This window comes from Lineus longissimus, chromosome 1 (assembly GCF_910592395.1).
Source record: "Lineus longissimus chromosome 1, tnLinLong1.2, whole genome shotgun sequence".
Lineage (NCBI taxonomy): Eukaryota > Metazoa > Nemertea > Pilidiophora > Heteronemertea > Lineidae > Lineus > Lineus longissimus.
This window is the reverse complement of record NC_088308.1, coordinates 16,911,628-16,938,630: the sequence shown is the minus strand read 5'-3', so window position 1 is coordinate 16,938,630 and position 27,003 is coordinate 16,911,628. Positions and strand designations below refer to the sequence as shown.

General features: G+C 39.6%; 1 protein-coding gene and 1 non-coding gene across 4 annotated transcripts in view; one reads left to right on the top strand and one right to left on the bottom strand.

The window, feature by feature from the left end:
* The window catches only part of LOC135489059 (cGMP-dependent protein kinase 1-like), a 71,454-nt gene that overhangs the window by 28,134 nt on the left and 16,317 nt on the right, over positions 1-27,003 (bottom strand). The window contains exons 2-4 of one of the 3 annotated variants that reach the window (XM_064774175.1): positions 20,372-20,410; positions 5,104-5,270; positions 3,855-3,968 (exon numbers count right to left, since the gene is read on the bottom strand). In XM_064774175.1, coding sequence (XP_064630245.1) covers positions 3,855-3,968; positions 5,104-5,270; positions 20,372-20,410 — 320 coding nt within the window. Of the gene's footprint in view, positions 1-3,854; positions 3,969-5,103; positions 5,271-20,371; positions 20,411-25,221; positions 25,623-27,003 lie in introns of those variants that run through there. The other 2 variants (XM_064774165.1, XM_064774185.1) reach the window with 2 other exon arrangements.
* On the top strand, positions 699-780 carry Trnal-aag (transfer RNA leucine (anticodon AAG)). The gene has a single exon. It is a non-coding gene; the product is annotated as a tRNA-Leu (tRNA).

The window sequence follows — 27,003 nt, the reverse complement described above, 5'->3', positions numbered from 1 at the left end:
CCTTTTTTTTGTCTGAAGATGCACGTATCATACATTCCAAAACCTTTGTTTCGTAATGCTGTAGTTACTTCGGCAACACTTCCAAAGCCGTTGGCAGCTAATTAACCATTAGGTCAGGGGAGATGATTTCAGCAGATTGTGGAGTAAGCCGACATTGTTAGCTTAAGTAAATGTATTCACACAGATCAGTTTTGCTACATAATCATTACATCATGGCGCTCTCTGCGAGGCGAAGATAAAGCTCAGAGCTGAGTGCCGATGAAGAAAGATGAACATAACTTTTTTTGTCATATACTAGATAATCTTCATGGTTTCTGTTATGTCGAGAAGAAAACATCAATAACACGAGCATGTAGTCAACCATTAAGAACTCCGATATCTCCGACCCTTGCGACAGCCTCGTCCTTTTCCATACAGGTTCTCTTCCGTTTACTCAACAACATCTGATTTGATCCTCCGATGAGGGAAAGTTGGAAATCAGTTCTATGATTTTACAGCAGATTTCAATCTGGGGTTTAGAATCCCGAGGTCACGCATGCTATGGCCTCATACCCGAATAAACTTTATCAGTATAGTGCTTAACAAAGGAAATTGTAATATTGTTTATCGCCATGCACTTTGGTGACATATCAATTGATCACTCGTGTCAACATGGTCAACCTAATTTGGAGATACATATAAACACAACCTTTCATACCGGTAGCGTGGCCGAGCGGTCTAAGGCGATGGTTTAAGGCACCAGTCTCTTCGGAGGCGTGGGTTCGAATCCCACCGCTGCCAGATATTTTTATTTTTGATACATTTCTTTAGCACAGCAACATCAGCTCAATACAATAGGCCAGGTGGCTGCATAGATGAATGCATTTTTCCTCTCTTTATGACTGAACAACATTGAGAAATTTGAGACTATACAGTGACTCTTTGCGAAGGGCGCCTAGAGTTTGCGGCTATAGGCAAGGGCGGCTGAAAGCACCAGACTCTTGCATTATTTTTAACCTTGACATATTTATCCTATGATGAGCAAGCAAGCATTAAAGATGTTATCATGTATCAAGTTAACCTAGATTAGACCAGATCTAAGATTTTCTCACCGGTTAACATTGCGGTAACAGACGAATATATCCATCATTGCGATCTGTTGGAAACGTATTCACATTGCACTTACTTGAAATGGGTAAGCTAATAACGCGTAAGTATTACATTCCTACAGTGCTTATGTTGCTCTTATTAAGCAACTTTTAAACTGCTGATCTATCAGTATCTGACATACAATCACAACTTGTTACAATTAACATAACATTGATTTCGTTTAGTTATAGGTCTAGTTCAGGGGAGTCATTTTAAGTAGCAATCACACCACATTGTGACACATTTCATGGGAGGTGGTAATCTTTAAAGTGGTTTAATAAGTGCTTGCTATAACCATCTTCAATCGCCTAGTGTTCGGCTGGAATAGCAGCAAAATAGTAGCTTTATAAGCAGCCTTGGACATGTTAGAAGCAATTGCGTGTTTACACGAAAACATGAAAATGTTTACAAGGCGTGTAAAACATGATAGATAGGCACCAACATACAGACAGCAAAACAAATTGTGATTTTTCAACTGAGTTATCAAAGATCATTTACATATCTTTTGGCTTTTTTCAGAAGTGTAGCTAGTTTCGTTTAGCACTTGGGGTGACTAGACTAGGTACTAAACGTCAAGTGTTTGAGAGATACAGGTGGGATGTGGTATATTATGCAAAAATTGCTACGTTTAAGTTACATGTATTATCAAATTCAAGCCGAGGAAAGGTTTCTCTAATTAAAATAGTTTCATCCAATGTTGACGCAACGGCCAAAAGCATCCTTAGTGATCAAGGGTGCCATCCTGCTGATTGAAAACAATTGTGCTATCGGAAATTAGATACTAGGTATATCGACTCAGATAGACCAATTGTTATATACAGAATACGAATTTACCCACAGGTATGCTTGGCAAAGTCATAAGTAGAGTCATTTTTGTATTCCTTTTCTGTCTCATCAACAAAATATTGCTAATCGAGACATAAGGAATGCCTTACAATAAACAGAGTATTATCAAGTCAAGCCATTCTAGACGTGAATGGATATGTCTTTTTAATTGGCTCTCACAAGCGATGGCGTATATAGGTCAGACGTAGCGGATACGTTGCCGAAACGGCCAGGGCCCGTTTGTTAGAAAGCATGTTAGCTCTTAACATCATGCTGACATGTCGTTTCATGTACATCAATGCACAGGGTATATGCCACCATGCCATGTTCAAGGTCGAACAAGCAGAGGAAAACATGCTTACCCTTGAAACAAATAGACTGTATACAAAGGATGTCATGATACCTTCCTCTGCAGTTTATCATCCAAGATCTCGATAATCGTGGTGTCAGCCACTTCAACAACTAAAACAAGACGTACTAAAATGAACGGGGAAGCTTCCTATCTGTATCTGCTACTAAGCTTCTGCTAGGCCTGTACTAAGCGAGAAGAATATGATATCCTGATTCTCCCGGAGAGGGACAACCTGCAATCAGCAGCAGCTTTAACAGCAGTTCTTGGCTTTGATTGCTACTCATGAAAATGGCAGCGGGGAAATGCATCTCCTATCATTTAATGATTTCTTTTCTTCTTCGCCTAACTCCTTCAGATGAAAGGCATCAAAGGTCTTGTGCTTTCTCTGGCTAAAGGTACGACTCATGCAGAACGCACACAGTGAACATAAATCTCCTACCATCCCTCCTCGAGCACCACAGGTTAAGACTATCATAGTGCAAAAGCCTTCTGCATTATGCTATTCAATGCATTCAAAGACACGCTGGATAGGTGTGAACAGGATTTCCCATCGACTCAACAAGATGGAACATTTCAGACTGCTTTCAAAAAGCAGATGATGGTAGGTCTGATTACCACTCAGGCTTTTACTTATCAACTGAATGGACCAGAAACACGGGGAGAAGGATCGGAAAGACTTCGCTCAGATAGTAACAAATCAATTCGACAAGCGTTTGTTTTCCAGGTATTGTGTTGGTGTAGGAAAATATTTGAAAGATCCCGGAAAGCCTTGAATTCTACATGCCGCGAATGCATTTTAAGGACAAGGAAGAGTGAGACGTTACATGCAGGTTCGGAAAATCCTAGATTGGTACCCGATCGTCTCACAAATGGCAGCAGAAAATACATAATTCATTTCCATCAAGGAGATGACCTTTTTTTTCTAAGTGTGCTTACGTCATAGGTTTCTACAGAGTAAATTATTGTCCTTGTCTTCTTACACGCTTAAGGACTGCTAACATTCCATATTACCTTTAGGAGGATAAAAAAATGTGCAACACTGCTATGGTAACAACATACCCTGCAGGGTACTTCATTTCCTCATAGAATAATACGGGATCAAAGCTGTTAGAGAAAGAGTTGGGGATATGAACGGAATGGCGACAAACAGCTCTAAGACATATCACCAGAAAAACGCACACAGAAGTTCCGTCCAAAAAGCGGCGATGATTGTACTAAAATCTTCTCGAGAACAACCGAATCATGGCCCAAAGCCGCACAAGCCAACGTAATGAACGGAAGAAGTTGAGACATAAAAGAGACTTTCAAAGATAACGATGAAGCATCTAGTACAACTTGCCATCATGGAAAATGGTGGTAGAAGGGTAGGATCGCAATGAATGCGATTTCGCATGCATTGTACGACGCAGGCAAATTTTGCTTTGTTTGGGTACAGTACGGAGCAAAATGACAAAGTACTGTCGCATGCGTTGATGCAATTCCACACGTCGTAGACCCACTCACAGATTTGTAGTCACCCCATATCTAATGAGCAGACGACCTTACTTACCTTTGACACTTGCCGTCCTCGTACAGTTGTAAAGGATAGCTAACTCGCCAAATACTTTGCCTGGGCCCATATTGCATAGATAGTTGCCATCTTTTGTCACCCGCACGTTACCCTCTGAAAAAGATAGTAACAGTTTAGATGAAAATACCTGTAACCATGGCAATACATATATTTGATGTTTCGCAATTTTGAATAACGCCACGCCGGGCCAGGTTCGTTCGTTCAAATTTGAATTTTCAAATAAATTGTGTAAATACGCTCTTGATATAAATTGTAACGTATTGATATTGTGTGAACTGGTTTAAAAAAAACACGAAAATGATCGAAAAACACGAACTGCTCTGTAGGCATTAACTTGAAAAAGAAATAATAGTCACCACGTCTAAGTCTATTCCCCAGGCTCAGATGATGGATAATCATCATAAAGCGTTCACTGAATGTGATAAAGATGCTCTAAACCGGAGATAATCCGAAATGGACTGTTAATATGTTACACTGCCCAAAACACCTTAGACAATCAGAACTTGTAAATGGGCGTGGTGAGTTGGCCAGGGTATATCTTAGCTGCAAAGCTTACACACACTAGGGTCAGACAAAGTTCAGTACGACTTAAAGGTACAATGGTATTCATGTTTTAACTTCTCAAAGCACTATTACTCGATTCCTTCCTGCGGTTTCCTGTATCGACGCGGAAAGCATCCGCAACACTTCGTGTTCTATATACGACCGGATACTTTCGATTCATTCCGGCAATTGGATCTTGTTTTACACGTGCTTTTCATTGGAACATGTCCGTCGTATACCTTTCACGCAGAAACCGATCTCAGCCTTTAAGGCAAATACGCTGAAGCAGGTAAAACTAAGTAGTGCTTGCCGAAATCAGGAAAAGGACAAACAAGAAGCATTTCACAGACAGGTCAACTGAGGCAAAAGCGAGTGGTTTTAACATCGCTGCACTTCGCTTGAACTCTCACAACTGTTTGACCACAAGACCAATCATTTTCAATTTGTTCACTACACTACTGATGGAGTCCTGTTACTAGCTTCACTGCAATAAGGCAGCAGAAGCGGTATTCAAACTATTTTTCAAACAAATTTTAATTCATCGTCTGTTTTATGCTAAAACGTAGACGAACCGTCCCAATTCGCCTCTTAACCATATAGCACCCGAGATTTCTTCATCACATGACACATGAACAGCAAACCACGGTCAGCCATAGACAGACCGCCACCAATGACTTGAACCTACCTTCCATGACGAAGACAAGTCGTCCCACTTCTCCCTCTTCTATGATCATAGTAGTAGCCTTCTTCATCACGGGGTGCATGCACTCCACGATCTCACGGATCTGAGATATGTCCAAGTTCTTCATGAAATCATTTTCGAGGATGGCTTTTTTTATTATCTCTTTCGAACTATAATGAGAAAGGAAAACAACACATAAAGTACATGATTGTATTTTCATCAATATTGTAAACAAAATTTCATTTTTATAGATATTGATAACTTATTTGTTAGCCATCGTCTGAAACTGGAAGAATACATGTAACGTTTGATTGTCACTTGTCAGATTTATTACCAAACATTGGTTTGAACGATAACGATTTCACGATATCGAAGCACGGTACATTGTAGCAGAGGAGGGAAGCAAGGTAGTAGGGGAAACAAGGTTGCCATTGGTGAGCCATCTATTAGATCCACAGGAAAGAAACTATTTGCCAGAACGAAAGGTAAATCGGCGAAACACTAGACATGTACATGCAAATTACAACTAAGTATTCCTTGGATGCAGCTTAACAACGTATAGTTGATGGTTCGTTGAGTAGATGGCAGCATCCTTAGCCCAACGTCTTGGACTATCAACGGAGAACTTCAATTCACCATTTCGTATCGGTTGAAATGAACATTTCACGCCAGGGATCTATTCTTAACCACCTTTTCACACGTTTTTCGCACGTTTTTCAACAGAAACGGCACTTCTGCGCGATTATGATCCCGACTGACAGACTTCCTAAATTCGAAAAAGCTCTTAAAAAATAAAAAATTGAAACCAAATTACTAAAAAAAAATCAATTTGTGAACATCCACTTTTTCTCGAACCAGGAACCAACTTAATGAAGGGTGAGTGATGAAATGTATAATTCATGAAAAATGACACATTCGATAGCACTCACTCATGAGTATATCGCTAACATTTCTTTTGTAATTGATTCTAAAACTCCTGGCATCGGTTTTTTATTCAAATTTTTTATAACCCAGATGAAATGCCGAAGTTTCTCAAAAGCTTAAAGAGGGATGATAGGCAAGTGTTACATGACTCCTACCTTTGTTGGTCTGCTTTTCATGTGCACTTAAACCAAGTCATTTTAAGTCAACAACAATAAGGTTAAATGCAACACAAGATAGTCTCCTTAAAACGTAATTAAAATCGATCGTTTTAAATGCTGAAAAAAAATTATTTCACCGTTTCTTTAGTTGATAGTTTCTGTTACTTGACTTTAATAACCTGTTCTCTGCCTTTAGAATTGGCAAATTGATAGATTATTTCCGAAGTTAGTTTCATTATCGTTGATAATGAATGAGCTGCGCCTGAAAAACTATAGATATTGCAAAAACGACCTGCTTTTCGAAGCAATTATTTACGCGAGTACCGCTGTGGGCAAAGATACAGAGATATTTTTATTCATGGAAGGGAACTGTTAGACTTTCATGTAGTGAATCAAAAACGTGACCTGACATTTAGCATTTCCTTTTCAAATCGCAGCGTTGTTGTAACGATAGTAAAGGTTGACTAGACACAAACACACGCGTAGTGAGCATTTCCTAGCTAACATTCCCTTTGCCGTATTTATGGAAACTATCCTACCGACTTTGTCGCAGTAGTTCACAGAGACAACTTGAAATTTTAGAGAGAAATTGTAAAAGTCACCGATATGCAGAATTCTTTTTAGAAGAAGACCCGCATCTCGGGATTGTTGAACAAAGGAACACAAAGCACATGTAAAATGTCGTGTTAGTAAATTACAGCAGCCGAGCATTGCATAAAATCGTATTTTCAGTTTGATTTCAGAGCTATAAAAGCGTTGGCTGAATTACTCCTGATTCCAGTATCTTTTTCTGAATCAGTGCATAGAGTACTATGTTACTTGAAGGTACATGTACATGTAGGGAAAGAACTTCTGAGCAACACAATAGCCCGCGATGTTTTGCTTGCAGTCGTAACTTTGCTAGATTCTAATGCCGGACAGGTGGGTTCCTCAATCGTCTTGCACGGATGTCTCTAAACAAGTATAAACGACTTGATGAAAGACGGAGTATCGTCTAATTTCTTCTGAATCAACGCGATTATTAAGTAATTGTGTGTTTGTCGGCATTTTTTAAATCATATATCCCATGTTCTTTGATCGTATTTTGTGTAATATTTTTTTCCTATATCGTCAAATGGAATTTCCATATTCGGTTATTGGAAACCAATAACATTGTATCACTGAAAACAATCCCATTTATCGGAGTTATCACTCAAAGAACCAAACAATTTTTTTTACGGATCGCCAAGACTTCAATAAAGGTAGACAAACCGCGCCGCTTTAATCAGGATCTATTGGACATTTTCGTCATTAGCTGACCAAAAGGATCTTTATACTACAGAGAGAGGATCAGTACCCCCTTTGTCTTTGAGTTTTACCAGCCACTTTGAACCTGTCCTGGCCTTTATCGGACATTCACAAACAAGACCAGTGCTGTTTTCCTACTCTTCCAAGTGTGTGATCCACCGACAGAGACATTTGTTTTGTGTGTTTTTTATCGATTTCGGAATGAGTCTTTGGACACTCAGTGGTATTCGATAGCAAATACGCGTTTTAAGATTTTCCCTTTAACCTTTCGGTCAGACTCTAACCTTCAACATAAACGCGTCCGCTAAGAGAAACCTCGGCAAAGCTGAAAAGGACGCCGTCCCTTTCAGACGAATTCGGATTGGATGACAAAATCGTGAAAAAACCAACAAATATGCTGGTTTCTGTTCCTGTAAATATTGCAAAAGACGCTTCCACATCCTGAATGATGCATTACCCTACATGTAATGATATGATATGTACAACAACTGATTGGATATCTGCTCTATGACCTTCATACGGTAGGCCTACACTACTGATACCGACATGCGTGCATTGACGGCGAGGTAGGTGGCCCAGGGAACTCACCCACGTTCACAAAACAGCCCTCAAAAATTTTCAGAAGATGAGTTTTTCACTTCCCAGGCCAGCATCACGGAATATCTATTAGTACATTATTTCATACATGCTCATCACTGCATTATTAAAACTGCCAATCTCCGGATCAGTTTAATACACCAAGCAGGTGTTGATGAAAAACGACATCTAATGAGACGACGCTTTTCTAGCTTATTGTCATCCACTGAACGGAGTAAACGATGTTTTAGCAAAGCTCCAGACAAGGGCGAGACTCATCATGATAGCATGTCGACATCAGTGAGGGCTTAACCATCAGAGGTATGCTTTACCTGGGTTGCAGCGGAGTGCATGGGTTTTGGACGGATCGTGAGAACACGCCCGCAACCTGACTTATCGAGTGACGAATGAAGGGATAACACAATAAAGAAGTGGAAGTGGTTTCAATGAATTATGCGTGCTGTTACACGAAGCTTTAGAAGGTGTTCCGTTAATACCCGTCTCAACCCGTCTGACATTTCGATGTGATACCTTTTCTGCTGTTAACAATTGTCAGGAACCTGCAATTCCATATTTCATAGAAGTCTGACATTTTCGGTAGAATATTGACGAGGCTCTACGATCTGCTCTACAAAACAGTCCACCGTGTGTTAAAGAAAAGATTTATGTAACCATCATTGTCTTGCCAAAAGCTCCCTTAAGTTTAGATCATATAGTTTAGGCTAATGACCATCACGCCACTCAAGACTCTGAGATCGCAGTGTCCTTTCCATTTGACTCACTGTAGCCCAATTATTATGCCAGTGTGAGGCGGCTCAGAGACGGCTCGTTCTAAGAACACCAAACCCTTTGCCAAGATGCCTTTTAGCAACCACTGGTCAATATCTCTCAGTGGGTACATTATAACGCTTCATTGCTTGGTATGTAACGTAAGATGCCAGTTGGCATGAGATCGAATCAAACACGATTGCCTCAGGCTGCTCTGACCGGCTGATCCTTCACCAGTATAAACGATTTATTAAACGTGAGCTCACATTTAACACAGAACTCTATATCAAGGTGCAGTTTGTAAATCTTTTTTCTAGTGCCTCCATGAAAGCAATGCTTGAGCAACTTATAAACATCATTAGGTTTGACATACACAATTTTGTTCTATACAGTTTCCTTTCTAGTTGGTAACATTGAGGAACAAGTCTTGCGTTGGGTACGGGTTACATTTTGAGCCAAAAGTAACATACCTCCCGTACGATCCTGTGCACAACAACCGTCTGCGGTGCATGCGTTTAAGCAATACATTGTGAACTTCTTAAACCGGATCTTAATCAAGATTTACCAAACTTGTTAGACCAGAGACAAGGCAAACAAATATCTACCCCCACCCGTCCTCACCAAAGTAGCTTAATCGCCGCCGAAAACAGATTAGTTACTTGTGTAATAATGATCACAGTCATTCCCACGCTTGTAACGCGATCGAAGCGGATTCGAACTGTTTGTAGGGTCGGACAGCGGGTGAAAGGATTGAGATGCCCTCAGAGTGAAAGACGAGAAGTTACCGGTCTGAAACAAGGCTCCCTAACCAGCGTGTTCGGTTGGATCGTTTTGTATCCTTACAGCAGTTTTAATGAGGGCCGGTTGGATAACTTCATCTGGTTTTAAATTGCAACTGGGGAGGTATTTGTCTTAGAGGGACTAATGAGATATCTTTATATGGAAGTTTGTTTAACTGCAACCGCAACATAGACAACCCGTAAAGTCATCCAATTTTCAGATGTCCTCACTATGAAAGATGAGGAGTTACCGGTCTGAAGCAAAGCTCCCAATACCCATCTTGTGTCTTGGATCAATTCATAACCGCACAGTGGTTTTAATGAGGGAGGTTTTAGATGACTTCATCCGATGTTAAAGTTAAAACTGAGGACAATTTGACTGAAGAAAGTTGTTTTTTGGGGCAGATTATGAAATGTCTATCGGTTATTCGAATCAGTACTTTTCGCCATTTTGTTCACAATACAAGCTTATTCGCAAAATCCGTAAAAATCGGCGGTTTCTTCTTTGCACCGATTCATGCCAAAAGTAGAGATGCTATCGTCAATAGATACGTGTAGTAAAAAAAAACATAGAAATGTTAATTACATTTACGCTGGAAGGAAACTCATTAGGTTTTCACCTCAAATAGTTGGGTACGTAAAAAGTACAGGACAACTAAAAAAGAACGTTCCAGTTGCTTTAACTTTTCAATTGACTGGTACTGATGGCAACCAGACCAAGCGGTCCGCTGAGAAGAAATACAAGCTTATTTCTAAGGCGAGAGGTTAGATAAGTGCTGGAAAATATCGCTAAAGCTGAATCAAGTTACCTGATTCAAGAGTATAGAGCTGTAACCAAGCAAAGATAGCGCTGATTTCGCCAAATAACGTATTTGTGGTAAACATTGCCGGGAAGCGGGAAAGATGAGGCATGATAATGATGGTGTTGCCCGGTTCTAAAAGTTATAACTTATGTCAAAATAAAACAAACTGCAGAGTTGACATGAGTTGGCGGTAAAGCATTCGGGTTCGAGTTCTTCGTGTTCCTTCTCGTTGTAAAGGGAACAGTGTAATGACACAGATCTACCACTTTCCCTCAGCTGTAAGTTGCCTATTTTTAAGTCAAAAACATTTTTGTCAACCCGTTGTCTTGGTTGATGCGGCACAGTGCAAGAAAATCCTAATTACTAACTAAGAGCAATCACGACAGTTTTTCAGCCGAGCGAAGCGAATTCAATTTCCATTGTTAGCGTATTATGATAATCACTCTTGTTTCTGCTTCTCAGCACAGATTCCAGGTGTTACCATGCTTAACGGCAACATACCCAAAAACAAAATCTTGAGGGAGCTTTCATTTGAATAACGGTTTACCTCATATAATACAATGGCGGAAGGTCGGACACAATGCGGTTGCATGGTTACAGGCAAATAAAACAGGATTACGTAAAAGCGTAAGAATATCCTGACATAATGTAAGGAAGGTGGCGAATAATGCGACACGCTGACACAATACAATGAGATTTTTCATATTATCTTAAAACAGTCGATGTTTTTGACAAGTATCAGATTTCTAGTTTAAATTTACTACCGCGGAGCTTTTTTCAGCTTTGGATAAAATGACAAGAAAAAGCAAGGACGTCAAATACAATACGTTATAACTATGGAAAACAAGAAAAACTCGCTGCTGTGGTCTGATATTGTTCTTTTGCTAACAGGCGATTTTCATCGTGGAAGGATTATCCAACATTCGAATACGCGCTATCGTGTTACTCTCAAATGAGAATGGAGAAAATGTTTGTACTAGGTGTTTCATGGCTGTATTTCACACTTTCGATTTCTAAGTCACCTCATGCGCATATTCTCGTAAGTGTAACGGAAGGCAAATGGGTTTGTTTTAGAAATATAGTTGCATGACAAGTGATGATTCTTTGGAGGAACGTCAATAAAATTATGTCCTCAAAAAAAACTTCTGACTCATGAAAATAAGGCGCCAGGAAACCTACATACATCATAACTTATGCGAGTTGCACTACATTTTAGAATACAATTCCTGGATGTCTGTTGTACCATGTCATATGGGCACCAGGTAAAAATCCCCCAAGTAAATATTCCCCCGGTAAATATCCCGCAGGTAAAAATCCCCCCCCCCCCCGTTAAATATCCCCCTACAGTTAAAAAATGTGTATTGTGGATTAGGCCTATTGCTCTGCACGCTCAGGGTTGTTATCCATGATTACGTATATTCTCCCGATTCTAATGTTCGGCTAATCTTTCCTTTGCTGCCCAGGTAAAAGAAGTGAACAAGAAAATTTGTATGAAAACAATGGTGTAATTTAGTTATAATTCTTACCTACATTTGTTATATGTTTGCTAATAGAAATTAGAAATGTTAAACACATCACAGAACACGTAGTCGTAGTTGCCGCACCATGGAGCCATGGGAACGTAAAATGATTACTTAAATGTTTGAAGAGCATCACGTAACAATTCTCGAAAACAATCAAGAACATTACTATTATCCGATTCTGCTTGGAAGTTCAATTTGCTGTTGCCCCTAATTCACTGCGACGTGTAATGGAAGGATTAACCAATTCCTTCTAACCAGGCCGCTACAGCAGTCATCTTGATTTCGTTTTCGTAGCAATAATGAAGGTACATGTAACCTAGAATTGATATGGTAGCCAAGACAGCTATTTAGAAGAAAATATTTTTTTATAAGGATGGATAACCTTTTTTTCTTGCCTTACATATATGTACACACTTCGCAATGTCGGGTGTATACAATCCGAAGATCGAAGACCGTAGACCTGTGCAAAACGCAGACCCATGTACAAAACGAAGGAGGGTCTGCGTTTTGTAGCTCGGGGGTCTTCGTTTTGTAGTTGGTCTGCGTTTTGTAGCTCGGGGATCTTCGTTTTGTAGATGGGTCTGCGTTTTGTAGCTCGGGGGGTCTTCGTTTTGTAGACTGGTCTGCGTTTTGTAGCACGGGGTGTCTTCGTTTTGTACATGGGTCTGCGTTTAATACAGGTTTGCGGTCTCCGATCTTCGGATTGTATACACCCTGCAATGTCTACTAATTTTTGGTAATAGTAATTTTCTTCATTTCTTGGCCACAACGACCATACCACACCAGTCCGCAATACTGTTACACAGCTACATGTATATGACACCAACAAGCAACATAATATACGGCTTTAAATTTCAAACCTTAGAGTCTCACCCCCAACCGACCAGACAATAATTGCCTTTATCATATCATGGCTCAGATATATATAAACCGTTGTCGCAATAAGAACACCTGCCAGCAGATATTATCAATTGCTAAAGAACAAGTACATGTATTCTCAATTGCTAAAGAAAAACACATGTTTTTATAGCTAGTACATATAGCTGGCGTATATCATAGCATAGCGTTGCGTGATCGTAATGCGTCACAAAGACACGCCGTTTTGTAATAGACAATTTTGTTTTGCAGTCATTATGCTATGCGCGACTTTGAGACAAATGATACACTTAATTCGATCTTTGAGTCCTTTATGGCAGCATTTTACAGATCAAAGGTGTTTTATAAGATAGTAGCAGATTAGCCAAAAAACTGAAAAGTGGACGGGCATGAGGTACACAAAGAAAATTTCCAGTCACCATTTTTTCCCATTCAGTCAAACGGGAGAAAGGACTTAAGAGCAATCTTACATGCACATCATTATCTCACTTCAGCAACATGGGGCAAAAAGGATGTTTGTCAAGCAAGTTGTTCAAAGAATGCCATGATATCATCCTACAATGAAGCTTAGAAGATAAACTTACGGTAACAGGAAGGCACCGCTTATTGGAAATTTACATCTGAACAGACAAATGTCAGGAAAGACAATCTATCAATACGATTATCGAATAAGAGCCTAATTGAAACACTCCAATTGTGTTCATGTCGTTGATAGTGTTGTTCAAATTTTAAATTTCGTATGCATTTACGTATTACTTGGGAAAACACAATACGCAAATCTTCGCGCTAACATCAGCAGACTGATGGTTTCAAAATGGTTGCAAGGAAGTGTTCGTTCTAACAATATCAGGAGTTCTCTTCTGTACGACCGGTGAAAATTCGTTTACTTCGCTGATCGATGGTGTACACCTCTCATTGACCATGCAGCAGAATCAATGCACATCAAAATGCACTACATATACATGTAAATGACATGTACATTCAGTTTCAAACCTATAACCTGAGTGTAACTGCGAGTACATCTTGCATGTCGCCGAAACGGCATTGAAAAGAAAAGTATTCGTTACGAAATCAGCTTCAGTCGGTGAACCGAGTAAGAATTATGAATACATGTACATGTCTATCTGTCGACTGGTATTATGATAAGAATGGATGGTGTAACAGCTAACTCTAGTAAACCGATATCGGCCATCTGTAATGGGACGGGGAAATCTGTTCCATGACATATGGGGAGCCATCTCATGGAAGTTATTGGTATATTTCCGATGTTTCTGGGGATAACGGACTGGCAGGTACTGACAGAAAGAAGATAATCTGGATACGGAAAATGGTGTTCTTATATTAACATCACAGGAGAGTTCCCTTATGATTTTTATTAGCATCCATTTAAGCCTTAATATTGAAAAGTTATTGAAGAATGGCAAATAAGACGAGACAGTCTTAATGTGCATACAATACTGACTTCAACATTCGTGTACTAATAATACATAAATGGTGAGTATTGACTGAATTGACTTGTTGATCTTTTTCGATTTCATGAATTTCTTCCAATGCTATCGGAGACACTGTGAATGTGTAAGGTCATTGCGATTAATGTCGATTAATACAAACTATCAAGTTACACAATTAAAACTGAAAGCTGGTTAGTTTTTTTCACCGAGATTAAAACCCGACGACCACTTTAGCAGGGTAAACAATCAACCCGAAGTCCCAGAACTGTGTATAGCAATAACGCAGGAGTTACCCAAGTATGGCTTCTACCAATCACGGGATATTGGAGACGCAGGTCAAGACCAAAGAATCGAGTTTATGAAGGACGGATGTAGTCGTAGTTTCGACACATCGAAGCCCTAGCCCACGTCACAGCCACGCTTCACGCTTTGCGAACTACATTGCGAACTACCATAACATCGTGATACGCCTCGAGCGCCCTAACGCTGATGCAGATGAAGACATTCACAGACATTCACAGATCACTTCTCTTGAGAGCTAGCCCTGTGGCTGAGCCATTTTATAGCATGGACCGAGCGTTCTATGCCAGGGAGAGATAATGACACGCCCTCCCATTCCCGGCGAGAAGGATTTTTAGTGTGCCTGATATAATATACAAACATTGTCCATAAAGAGTAGCTAATCGAAGCGTCAGCGGATATTCTTTTCTATGACGCGATTTCGAAATTGGATCGAAATGATTCACATCATCACTAGGCTATGCAAAAAGAAAAGGACGGAATACGAAAGGAGACGTCCACGTACGAGGCGAAAATGTTGTTCGATCTATCACGCGAGGGAATAGATTAGAAACAATCATACATAGCGCTGTCTCTTTTCATTCCAGGCTGGTATCCAGGTTTGCATTCATGGGATCCCATTAGTTAATGACTCGAAAACATCTCTGCGAGCACTGCTTTATGAAGAACACTTAATAATTCACCTTGGATTTCCATCAGTAGATTGCTAAAAAGAAAACTAGTGGTCCACAATGGCAGTGTTTTCTAACTTTCTCAAACTTGTTTTCATTTTGAGATCAGAATCCACCAGTTCATTCGTGAGCACAAAAATAAAGAATATCTACTTCACTATTTTCCTGGAAGTCTATTGAGTCCGTCAAGTTGGTGAAGATCTAGTTTAAAATGATAAGGCATGGATGTTTTCATGTTCTTTTCCATGTAATACTCAGCCTTGCTTCCTGAAACACTAAGGATACCACTTATTTTACAATATACCACACAATTCGGTTTGAGATATCCACCGAGAGCTGTGGTTATTGAATCTACAATATATTAATTGAAACGTAAATTTTCAAGATACATCGGTCCTGGGCATCAAATGATCATGAGGAAAACTGTATTTCAGGAGCAGAGCATTTCTTTAACATCAAGAAGCCAGGAAGCCAGATAAAACATCGAAAAAGACTAGGAAGCATTTAACAAATGTTATTATATTTGCATTTTTCCGCTGCAATTGTTCTCATGTGTACCGATTATTTCTGGTTGGGGCAATGTGGACACGGTGGTCGTTAGCGATGGGTGTTGCCTAGTTACAGGGAGAACATCAACTATAAGAACTACGTTGAAGACGTTTAAAAGCTTCTGTATCCAGCTGTCCTTATACACGTACAGTGAATTTTTGGTGTACAAAAAACGGCATGAAAGTTATAATTACCAGAAATCTGGACAACCAAAGCTCATGCAATATGGAAGATTGACAATTAATGAACTTGTAGTCCGCATATTCGAATTTGTCAAATTTCTTCAAAGCTGTTGCCTTATGTAGCAAAGACGTGACGACTTTTATAGCTACAAAAGATAGCATGCGGTAGACAAAGTTATCACTACAAAGTGCCGATTCCCTTTGTAACTGGAGATCATCTCCGACAATAAGCGCCTAATCCGATAGTTCTGATATCTTCTTACATGTACAATACATTCAATACAGAGCGATATGAACCTGTGTCAACACTCGCATGCACGAAATGTGCCATAGTCACTACCAGCGCAGAGGAAAGTCATACCATTTGATAAAAACTCGCGTACAATGTATGTGAACATCGCGAGTCGAGAACGACAAAATGCCATTTCTTACTTCCAAATGTTCGTCAGAAGCAGCTGCTGGGGTAAGGTAATCCTTATTATGATACCTGGTGGTGCGAAATAAGCCACAGTGTTAACCCAGAGGAAATCTTTCGCCAGTAAACCCAGGCTTTTTAATAACTTCCTAAGAGAATTGCAGCGGTGGGGTGATTTCCCACAGCCTTGGTCTTATGCATAAGATAGGGTTTCAGTGCGAAGAAAAATTGATAGACGACACCTCGTTAGGAAAATACCAGTCAACTCCATATGGTTAGTTATGCAATCTTGACAACACCTACCGTTTAATGATATCACTATATACCGTAGCCGTATATTGTCAATCTGCATTGTTTGCAATGACATTTACCCTCAGCAACCCCAGGAAAGATGCTAACTTTATATATATTATCATCTAAAGTCACCTACGCAGATTTTTATAGATCCATAGAACGTCGTCGGTAAATATATGTAAAGAGAGTCGGTGTAAAAATACGTCAGGGCAAACCGCGGTTAAGAGAAACAAGATCGTGATAGTATATATATTGTATGAATGCTACAAGCTGCGGAGCTTTAGAGACAAACTGAACAAAATATGACAAACGAGCTTCAAGTTCAACGCTCTAGAAACGGAACTAACAACAATTACAATGGTATAGATGATCATTCAATGGGCTCCGAATAATTAAACAAGCTAGATTTCTTTCAGGACTGACATCCAAGTCAGGACAAGTCAGGACAAGTCAGGACAAGTCAAGCAACAGCTATTCACCAGCAACTCTCAAGAAGACACCCTGATCTCTGACTTATCTGCACATTTTATAGGCAGAATGCTTTTCATAACTGCCACACAGGTGACAATGTTGCGATACGATAAATAAACTACTGACAGAAAAGACGAACCTTTTCCACTGTAACATAAAGAAAAGCTTGATTTTGTGACGAAACAGGCCAAAGATGCGAGGTCGGTAATCTTATGGTGATCCCCAGTAAATTTATAAAAACATCTAACATTTTTCTAACACTTCACTATCACGTTCTGAAGGATGAAGTAGCCACTCTGAGCCCATAACTCGGCAAGACTCGGCTAAATGTCAATTATCTTGCTGATAGAGTGTTTGGTCAACACGGGAAATAACGTTTGTTTTCCATTCCTGATCTACTTTAGACAGGCATTTATCAACACGGTAAAGATTTGCTTGGCCAGTGCCAACCACAGAGAGATGTCGAAATTGACCCGTGGAGATTGCTTATAGTCCAATACGTCAATCTGCTCATTTTTAAGGGGCAATCACCAGTATAACCATGAAAACATGATGTCAGTAACAGCATCTTTATGTTGCAACAGGACATGGCATATTCAAGTTGTTGTCTCGTATACATGAACGTATATTGGATGACAAAATTGTTTCAAATGCGGCAAGTACATGAACGTTGGAATTGTTCTAGACTCAACCTTCGTGATTTATTTCTGCGTTAAGAGCCGGGAAACTTATGTTTTGATCGCATCCATATGGCGAAGGCTGTGCTTGAATTAATTTGGGCTGGTGAAACCCTATCATACTACTTATTTCGAGGGGTGTTTTGGGATTTCTGGCAAAGGTTTGCTTTGTTGTTGTTAACAAATCATATTTGCCAACCTATACCCACCCACCCAAAAGTTCGATAATTCCTTCATACATTTATCTCATTAAACCTTGCCAATTTTCAAACATTTTGAAATGGTCAATAACACAATATTGCCATCCGCATTCGATCTGTTTGTTCCCTGCTCCACTTCCTTTGTCCTAAGACCATCCGAATGTTATTCTCCAAGGCAGGCATGGTATAAAGGATGCATAACCCAATGGATAGAACCAGAATGGTGAGGAAAGCTTTGTAATCAGTACACTTTTTATCTTATCCTTTTATGTGTTGGGAGATACATAAGAAGAGTTGGCACATGTATTAGTATCACCTTTGTGAAATACTCATCAAACGGGTTTTATCACTTAATTGATATCATTGTCAGAGAATGTCTGTTCCCATTTCCATTGGTAAATCAAAGGCACCATGACGTAAACAGCGACGAGTATGGGCCTACTTCATTTCCTAAGTAATTTGCCTGTTACATTCTGGTATTAATACTTAGTCGTATTTAATTTTTGAGTACGGAAATGCACACTGTCATGCGCATCGTTTTTATATACGTTTTCATGACTTGCAAGTCATTTTAGAGGAGATGACTTGGAATAAGAGAAGGCATCTAGTAACAATATTTGTCATAATGCTTTTGCCTGGTCGGTTCCGAAATTTTTCCCTTCGCAAGAATGCATGCAAACATGCTCATACCGCCGGCTGGCTTTTCACAACACTTCCTGCTTCGCCTTGTTCTGAGTACGAATGTAATTGAAAAAGGCCCGAGTCTGTGCTCATTCAGTAATAAATCAGGGCAAATACACCGTAGTTTATATTTTCCTTTCGGTTTATGGGACGTTTTTCTACCTACAATACCGTACTGTGTGACCAAAGCAACATTTTTGAAAGAGTTTCTGACTATCATTCCAATTAAAAAGGCTCACCCTCCTCGAGTCAAAAGTGACAGTAATGACAACTGTTACTTTTCAATGAATCTCTAATTTCCGCATCACCTCTAAGTCTGTCTATCTTGCATCATATATAATTGATTCTCATCCTTTCCTCCCCGCCTATTGTACTACAAATGGGACTCAAGGCGGCACCAATGCAAACACTATTCATGGGGAGACCATTAAGAAGTTCTGCCGTACGTTGCGTTGCGTTGAAAGTTCTTTGGAGATAAATGATGAAAATCGAATAAAAGTCACCCTAGGCAAACATAAATCGAAAATACCAAATGAGAGAGAGATAAACGGGTTTCGACTGTGGTGAAGGCCTGAAAGACATGACTTCCATCTATTCCATTGACGCGTTTCACGAGCCATGGTTACAAAATGCCTGTACTAGTGAAATGGATGTGGTGACTTTTGGCGGCAACAGGTCAAACCTTGACAAAGTCAGTGAGCAGGCGGACACCTGACTAAATACATGATGTCGATGTCTGATTTCTATTTCATAGCCCCTACTGCTAAAATTTTAGGTTCATAGATGATAAATCAACGCCCATTGCGACATCGTGCTGCTCGGGCAAAGCTCACAGGGAATGGTAAAAACATTGAAAAAAATAGTTATACAATTTAAGAAAGCATGATGTGATTGTATCATTTATCTAAGACATTACTTCAATCAACGCCATCATAAAGTGTATACCGCAAACAGAAAGTATGTGCCGCATGTCACATAGTGCGCTTCGAAAACCCTTGCATTAACTTGAGATTAAAACGATATTGAAAAAATGATAATGGTTAGAAGTGTCAGAAAATGTACTTCAGGTGGGTTTTTGTTATACGCCGAAAAAAACATATACCGCACCGAAAAAAATCCAGCCAAAACAGACAACAGACACTTGTACACAACAATAACCCGACAAATGATACACTGAGATCTTGTTAAAGCAACTGTACACTATTTATACACCATTATTATGAAAGAGACCGATGACGACATTACAGAGATATTAAGCCCTATGCAAAACGTGTTACAGAATGAAGGCGTCTTCTAAATGCCGGATGAAGAGTTATAAGGAAATGGGATTGCCCTCTCCACGCCTGTAGCTTGTTTGACACTATAGCCGCCGTCATAGGTAAATGTCAACGTTCTTTTGGGATGCTGTGCGAAAACTACTGGGCCGATTTTTTTCAAAGTTTGTTTTCTCTCAGATCTTATTTTGGGAAGCAACACAATATTCAAGTTAGAAATTTGCTAATAAAATTTTTTCTCCGTTTTTCCGTACAGCGGCCCAAAAGGACATGGACATTTACTCTTTAAAAGCCTATAGTTAGCACCACGTCATGTAGGAATTCTGGAAGTTTTTATACAGAATTACAAGTTAAGTGCACTAAAATCTAAAAATCATTTTGTTAAGTCGATGGGATGAACAGAATCGACTACCTGTCTGGTTTTTCGATGTGTTCTATCCGACACTCATCGCTGAAATAATGAAGAGACAGTTTGCATTATTAGCCAATTGGCGTGTCTTGCTGCAGTACTTTAAAGAGATGAAAATGGTAGATGACACGAAAGTGTCGACGTAGTCGATACTCCTTCTCGCTATGTAGGCAATGCACTTGTTAATACATGTACCATGTGATGTAAAATGATATCAGCTTTTCTTAGTTCCAATACATCCATTGAGAATCTCAATCTTTTCAAAATCGCTTATAATGCAATGGATTATCAGACAAACTAGAAAGAATCCCGCTGCCTTTTTCAATGTAGCGTTGGCATAAAAGTCAATGGGCCGGGACCAAATATGAAGAAACTTCCTCTTTTCGAACTCGTCTATCAGGTAATGGACAACTAGACAATAAACTATAAAATCACGAATCCAACCAAAATAATCATCAATACAATATGTATATGCAGCAGTAACTAGTACATCGCGTGTATCATATATCATTTCACCCTGATCGCTAAACTAACATAACAGACACCATGTATAATCTGTGCATTTGCAGCGCCACAAAGTCCAAGTTTTCTTTAGTAAAACACAAACTGATACCATAGCTAAGATGGTGTATCGATCCGGTATCCTCTTTCAGCCAGCTCACTAAATCTTTGGCGCTCTGGTAACGTAAGCTGTGGAACGAAACAAGAGAAGTTTCCATTACACCATCTATCTATGGTGATGTCATGTTACGTAAACGTAGCATGAAACTACATGTAGTTCAGCATTTTGAATCGGAAGATATTGCATTAGTAGCATGATACATTATCAGTAATCGAAATTTGATATTTATTTCATTACATGTATCATAATGTCAGATTGCAATGATATCACAGAAATCAACGCCAGAAGATAACAAACAAAAAGTCTGATTATATTCTTCAGTGTATCAAATACAAAATGTGTTATCTCGAACTTTGAAAAGTTTTGTATAAACAGCATTTATTAGCTGCTTTATGTTCATAATAGGTTAGGTTGCATAATGACATCCTAGCTCAAGAGTGCTAGCTTATTACAGGGTCATAAATCGTATGTGTTTTTGATTGCTTTCATCAAAGGCTTCAGGAAGTCAGGCGAAATCCCAAGGCCGTGGTCAGACCTTCTGTGCCAGGTGATATGACCTGTCCCGCTGTAGTGCCTACGTTAGTGCACTGTGCATAAACTGTGTCTAAGCAGATTGAGCTCAGATCTATTGCATCACTTCTACTCACAACCAGTTGTGAATAAAAACGATTGAATTAATCCGAACAAAACAATATGGTTCGACGTTGTGTACGCTTTTTGTTCAGATTTGAGCCAATACAGTGCGACTAGGTGATGACGTAACGTAATGCATATACATGTATTCAGCTCCTGGCTGGAAGGCACGATGAACACATCGTTTGTGTGGTCGCTCCGACGTATGTGTGGTAGTCGTATGCAACAATTTCCGAATTTTTTACATGTTGGATTATCCTCGTAATTCTTTAGTGATAACTGATATGTACTGAACAATTATTAGGGCCGTGTTTTGGTGAATCTTAGTGATATATTGAACATGAATCGAATTGATATATTGCGCACGTTGAAGTGCTCTTCAGTACAGTTTATTATGTTATAGGACACGTGAGATTCTATAGTAAACAGCCTATGTAACAGTAGAATAGAGTTCAGGAATGGGTACATGTAGTACTTGTAAGCAGCAACTTAACTGTATTCTGGTAGGTTAATTGACATAGGTTTCTATCGGCCAGTTTCAATAATCGTGCTGTCGAGTAGATCGATTCGTACAAGGTGCCTTGGATATTGTAGCCTAAGAGTTTCATCTTTGATCAGCAAGAAATAGGTTCATTCCAATGCTGGCAATCGATCGTTCGATGGTCACATGTATCAGAGCATGTTTAAAACGATTCGAGGAATTTAGATATATGTGATTGAGTATCGGTACTGTCAATGGATTGGCCATTGTTGACTGAACATTTAAATCATTATTTGTGGTACATGTATTGTGATACTATCATATAAAACAATGTCAACTATGTGGCCCATGAGAAAAACACGAGATAAGAAGCATATGTTTTGTGCTCACTAACTTAATAACATTTTTAGAAGGAACAACGTAAATATATCGTACATCTATGTATCGTAACGATGCAAATAATCATCCCCATCGTTTGGCATAGTGTAAAAGTCATATTGCGAGTGTTGTTTTGATCTGTTAAAAATGTGACCACATACACGTACTTATGAAGAATGCTGTTGATCGGAATGAAATGAATTGTAATCAAATGTAATAAAAAAATTGTAATAAAAAGTTATATGAAAAATTGTTTAACGCTTTTCATGATCGACTTGAGGTTTTTTTTCTCTAGCTCTCGATCCTTACTGGATCTCCCACAGGAGTGAGGGAATGCAAATTTATAAAGCATATATGCAAAGCATGAAATGGAACAAATAATTTCATGATTATTCTCCAATTATAAGAAGATGTTAAAAACAGAAATAATGAGAGATCCCTACATGGTTTTGTAACAGGCCAATGACAACATGAACTATTACATGTACGTGTTTTTGTAATAGTTCATGATGCCATTTTTTTAGACCATCTCGTCAAGCTAATTATTTTTTCATTGAACCATGGGCGTGCATTATCGCGACACTGACCTGCAGTTGAGACCAGATGATGTGTCAAGATCAGTAATATATAGTATGGTCGGCAACCTGCAGACAAGTTGTCAAAACCACGCAGGTAAAAGAAAAGTCATTATTGCTGCATAATCATACAGCATTTGTCGAAATCACACGGGTTATTACTGATATCAAGAATTAATAAAGCCTAGTATTTATTTTTGCTGATATTGAGTGATGCATATTATAAACGATTTATTCGACTATCAGGCGTCTGGGCGTAAACACATTAGTTTGCCATGAATGTGTGAATAAACTGTGAAATACTGTAGGTAAAGATCTAAAAGCTTATTTTCTCACCAAACACCACGTATATCTACAGTGTACGATAAATCAGTCTATGTAATGATAATTAAAGGATATCGACTGGAGGGACATGTATGAAGAATTGTGTGGTTCATGTATCGGGGTAGAATACCATGCACTTATTACGTAATAAGAATTCCTGAACATTTGTACGAAGACGACAACCTCTAAAATAAAGTGATTCACTGCAGGATGCGGAGAGTGTCTTATCAGACAAAACTACATCTGCCTCGAGCTTCGGCTCACTGCGAGAGAATTACCTTTTGGTGGCAAACGAGGCATATGGAAATTGTGGAGTCGTGTCCGCGCACGACAATGCATCATATTAGGGTCCTTCACCATTGTTTCAAAAACTGCATAACGAGGGAACCCTTCTTGAAGCCACGTCCTTCTATAAAAGACATACAAGCCGAAGCGAATGTTGCTATTTTCAAATCTGTTCATGACAAGACAAAAAAGTTAAACCATGCAGAACCGCAGTCAACACGTTGGCCCCCCGAAAAATGAGGACGCGGTCAAAAAGAGAGAGTTGCGAAGTCACAAGGTAACAGGAAACATAGGCGCAGAACTTCTTTCTTTTGACATGTGCCAAGTTTCTCTTGACAACTGTGCTGTCAATGCCGAGATTGTTATTTTGGTCAGTTTCTACTAAATTATCATATTCAGCTGCTTCCTATCAAAGGCTTTTTTCTTCGATTAACGATGATTCAAAGAAGGCATGTTGCTGTTTTTCTGCGCTGACAAATATGCATTACACCAAATAACACTTTGCTGTTTAAATAATTACAAATTATGTGGTCCAGTTTTCATTAGTTTGATAACATGGGAATGTTGTGAAGTTAAACACCTGTCAAAGGTCGATTTCCGAATAAATCATAGTAAATATAAAAGCTACTGAAATATATCTCATGTAGATCATTACTAGAGTAAAGGGAAATGGATCTGATATAGACCATAAAAAGACTATTAGTTGAGGACTAAGTATGAAACGGTATCAGATCAAAGGCTCATGAGCCTTTAACATGTCCATTGGGAGATAGACACGAAGGCACCAGTCTCTTCGGAAGCGTAGTTTAGAATTCCACCTCGTTTTCAAGCGCCTTTTATACCCCTTGATCCCATCGGGTTAAAAAGGACTGTTTTTCGAATCTATGTCCCACTCAACAGACACCTCGAGGCTGGACCAAACACTATATCTTTTTGTCAGTTAAGAAATCTATCCTATTCGCCACTCCCTGAAACAGCAATGCGGCAATTCCAGTCTGATCCTGGCTAATCAACCAATAGCCAACTTGCTGTACAACGATACTAATAGTACTCTTTCCAGGAGTGGCTAATATACATCATTTCTGAAGTAAAGCTGAACTTCCCTGTCTTGTTGGCCAAGGACCAATCAACAAACCCATTCACAAGCAGGTGAGGAGTTCATTCACTTTTAACAACCAGTAGGTAGAGGAATGTGTGTAAGCATATTAAAGCAATGTGAGTAGCAACGGAATTCCCAGAAGCACATGGTATGAACACGATGACTAGACAAGTAGGGAAAGATACACGGAAATAGGCATCATCGAAGTCAAATACTTTGAGAGATAGAGAATTGATGGAAAAGATCAGTGCCTTATACACGCACATCTGGCGTCCAGCAAAAGCAAGGTTACTAGCTTACTAGGACGGTAGTGCGAAAATGTATTACAGATGTGACAAAGTTCGATGAACTTTGGGCAACATCTCTAAACAGGAAGTTTTAAGCATGGAATAACAACGACAATTGACAAGGACTTGACTAAAGACTGCAACAAACTCATTGAGTCAAGCAACATACCGTTGAGCCTTTGGAACCTTCTTGGCAGTCAGCTGTAGTTCCTGTGGCGAGAGAAATCTGGCCGGTTCTGCTGATATTGCACACCGTTTAGTCCGCTCGGGCTGTGCATTAAACACCCGGTGGTGGTCCTGAGGGTTCAGAACCGAGCGATACTTATCCAACTGAGTTTGTAACTTCTGGATCAACGAATCCTTCTCATCCAACTCAACTTCCAACTCATCAATCAATTCATCTCGTTGGCGTAACTCTTCGATTTTCTGCTGTAAAGCTAGCTGAAGATCGCGAAGAGTCCCCATTTTTACCAGTAAAGACATAGAAATCCACTGAAAGAACTATCCTACAAGTCCTTATAACACAACACGTGCTAGGAATTCATGTTATCATCCATTGCTGCAGTTGCTAACAACTCCCGCGGTATCTGACAGTCATCGCGCGTTTAGTTCGCATTTTATATCAAGCGTGATGTCTACGGAACTCTCTCGATCGCGGAGGTCTGGAATTCCTTGGTAAGTCCCACGGATTACGATCTTGTGCGTTACCTGCGGCAGTAATGGGTAAACGAGTTTTCCTCCGAGTCGACCAGGGAAACAACAGGATATAAAGGCGTAGGATATCACACGGAAACCAATTGGATATTCCGCGACTTGAGAAATAAAATGTAGCAAGTTCTGTTGACTGGGTGAGAAGCGAAACAACTGGCAGGGAAAGAAGTACTGATAAGCGATACTTCGAACTATAAATAGTCAGGCATAGTAAGTGTCGGCCTCACCATTCAATGTTTTCGTCAGTTGTGTTCTTGGAAGTGATATAAACTATAATCAAGTGAGTATGATGTTAACCGGCCAACTTGATACGAAGGTAGAACTATAAACGTTTATTGCTTTTCGCGCTACGTACTTTTTACACAACCAATACCGCCGATATATCAAGTGAATTACTAAACAAATGTTCAAGGCTGGTATATATTTCAAATATATACGGTATAGATATCCGAAAATGAACACATCATTAGTTTGTAATATTGACCACTTTTGCTGTGAATTTCGAAGTTCAGGGCATACCATATTTCCTCGGAACTACTGCAACTTCAAAATGTGATTCACAGGAGTGCACACTGACAAGGATTTATAGATGCCAATCAGACGTTGATTTATTAATTGGCCAAGTGGGCTCACATTAATTGCCCCAACGCACTTATTTGCTTGGGCAAGATAGCACTTCGATCCTTCTTTGACAAGCGATCTTCGTGTATATATAGTAAGAAAGATTAATGAGAAATAGCTAACTTTCCGCACAGCCACAGGGACGTCTTTGGCAACTCTGTTGAAGCAAGGTAACTGGGTTGCTTCGGTGTAATCGATCAACATTTAGTAGTTGCCCGCGTTTGGTTGGCCTCAGGATCAGCGGAACAATAAGCAACATCATCGTTGTTATGAATGTACATGCCAGCGTTTGATATCGCGATACCGATTGTCAGTAACTGAAGTAACGATGATCACTCAACTCTCGACCATGGTACACAGTGCAGATTACATGCGCAATAAAAATGCTATGTTCTTTCATTAAACATCGATCTCAACATAAAAAGATACTGAACGATTACCTTAAGGTGTGTCATCAGAAGTAAGCGAAATGTCACGACCATCGATCTATTAGCGTAATCCAAGTGTAACAATGGGGCCCCCGGGGCATACAGCAGCCAAGTAAATTATCTTTCGCTCCTGTCTCGAACACCGGACACCTGGCAGCGGAGGCAGCCCGCCACGGGGCTAGAACGCATTC